The following is a 1,091-nucleotide window of genomic DNA, read 5'->3' as shown; positions in this document are numbered from 1 at the left end:
AATTGTATTGATTTTGTATATTGTTCTTGTATTTGGAAACCTTGCTAAAGTCTTTTCTTTGCTCTAATAGTTTCTTTGTGGATTCCTTAAGATTTTCTGTATGTAAGGTAATGCCAACTATACATAGAAATCTTCTTCTTTTCTAATATGGATGTCTTTTATTTCTTTTTCTTGCTTAATTACCCTAGATAAAACCTCCAGTGCCATGTTGAATAGATGTGCTGAAAGCAGATATCCTTGTCTGCTTCTTCCCTTCTATGATTAAGACCCCTATTTATTAAATTGTGCAAAGAAAGCAGAGCTCCAATCCATGTTGCTCAATTTGAAACAAAATGTGAATATATCTTGTTTCAATCCTACCACTTTAAAATGGCATAAAATATTCATTAACTTTCTATTTTGGTATTGGGAGGATAAATTAGAATTTGATGATTCCCTTAAAAATTAAATATTATGTGAATTCATAGGATCAAGTTATGGGGCGTGATTAGAAAATTCATAAGTGAGGGATGAAAGCTTGGGTCTCAACCATTTTTCCTACTTAGAGATCAGATTTATTAATAAATTATGACCTTTATTCTTAAGTAAGTCAGGTTGGGGTCCAGGTAACTTTCCCTTACCCACTGCATCCCCAGGCTCTCATCATCTAAGACTGTTCATCTTAGAAATATCATTGAAAAGTTATTTCTATTATTTCTGGGTACTGTCATGTGTTTTTTTTTTTGACCTTGACACTTCAGATCTACAACTAAAACCTTCGTGCCCGGATAACTACAGAAACTTCTGAGCTATTGTAACTGCCTCTATAGTCTCCACGGTTCGGTCCATTTGGCACACTGTTCAACAGGAGCTGTGGTCCAATGCAGCCACTGTTATAGTCTTGGCCAGCCTTAGGCATGGGCCAGGGGAATCTTGGTTAAATATCCACACCTCTTTCTTCCCACACTCTAATTTCCTGCTCGTTCTTCCATTGGCCACAGCCAACTGGAAGCCAGAGGACCAGGCAGCCTGGATGGTGTAGTCTTTTCACCTGTATAGGTCAGGTGCTGCACAGGCTGGAAGAGCTGGGAAGAGCCACTGGAAAGCCAATG

The 1,091-nt window shown here is 38.1% G+C and overlaps 1 protein-coding gene across 1 annotated transcript in view; it reads left to right on the top strand.

Moving 5' to 3' along the window:
- Positions 1-1,091, top strand: part of RTTN (rotatin) — a 243,188-nt gene that overhangs the window by 1,353 nt on the left and 240,744 nt on the right. The window contains 1 exon segment of the mRNA XM_012657577.1: positions 590-605. Within this exon segment, the coding sequence (XP_012513031.1) occupies positions 590-605 (16 nt within the window).

Source organism: Propithecus coquereli, unplaced genomic scaffold (assembly GCF_000956105.1).
Source record: "Propithecus coquereli isolate 6110/MARCELLA unplaced genomic scaffold, Pcoq_1.0 Scaffold55, whole genome shotgun sequence".
Lineage (NCBI taxonomy): Eukaryota > Metazoa > Chordata > Mammalia > Primates > Indriidae > Propithecus > Propithecus coquereli.
Note: the sequence above shows the minus strand (reverse complement) of the source record. Positions and strands in the feature narration are given on the sequence as shown.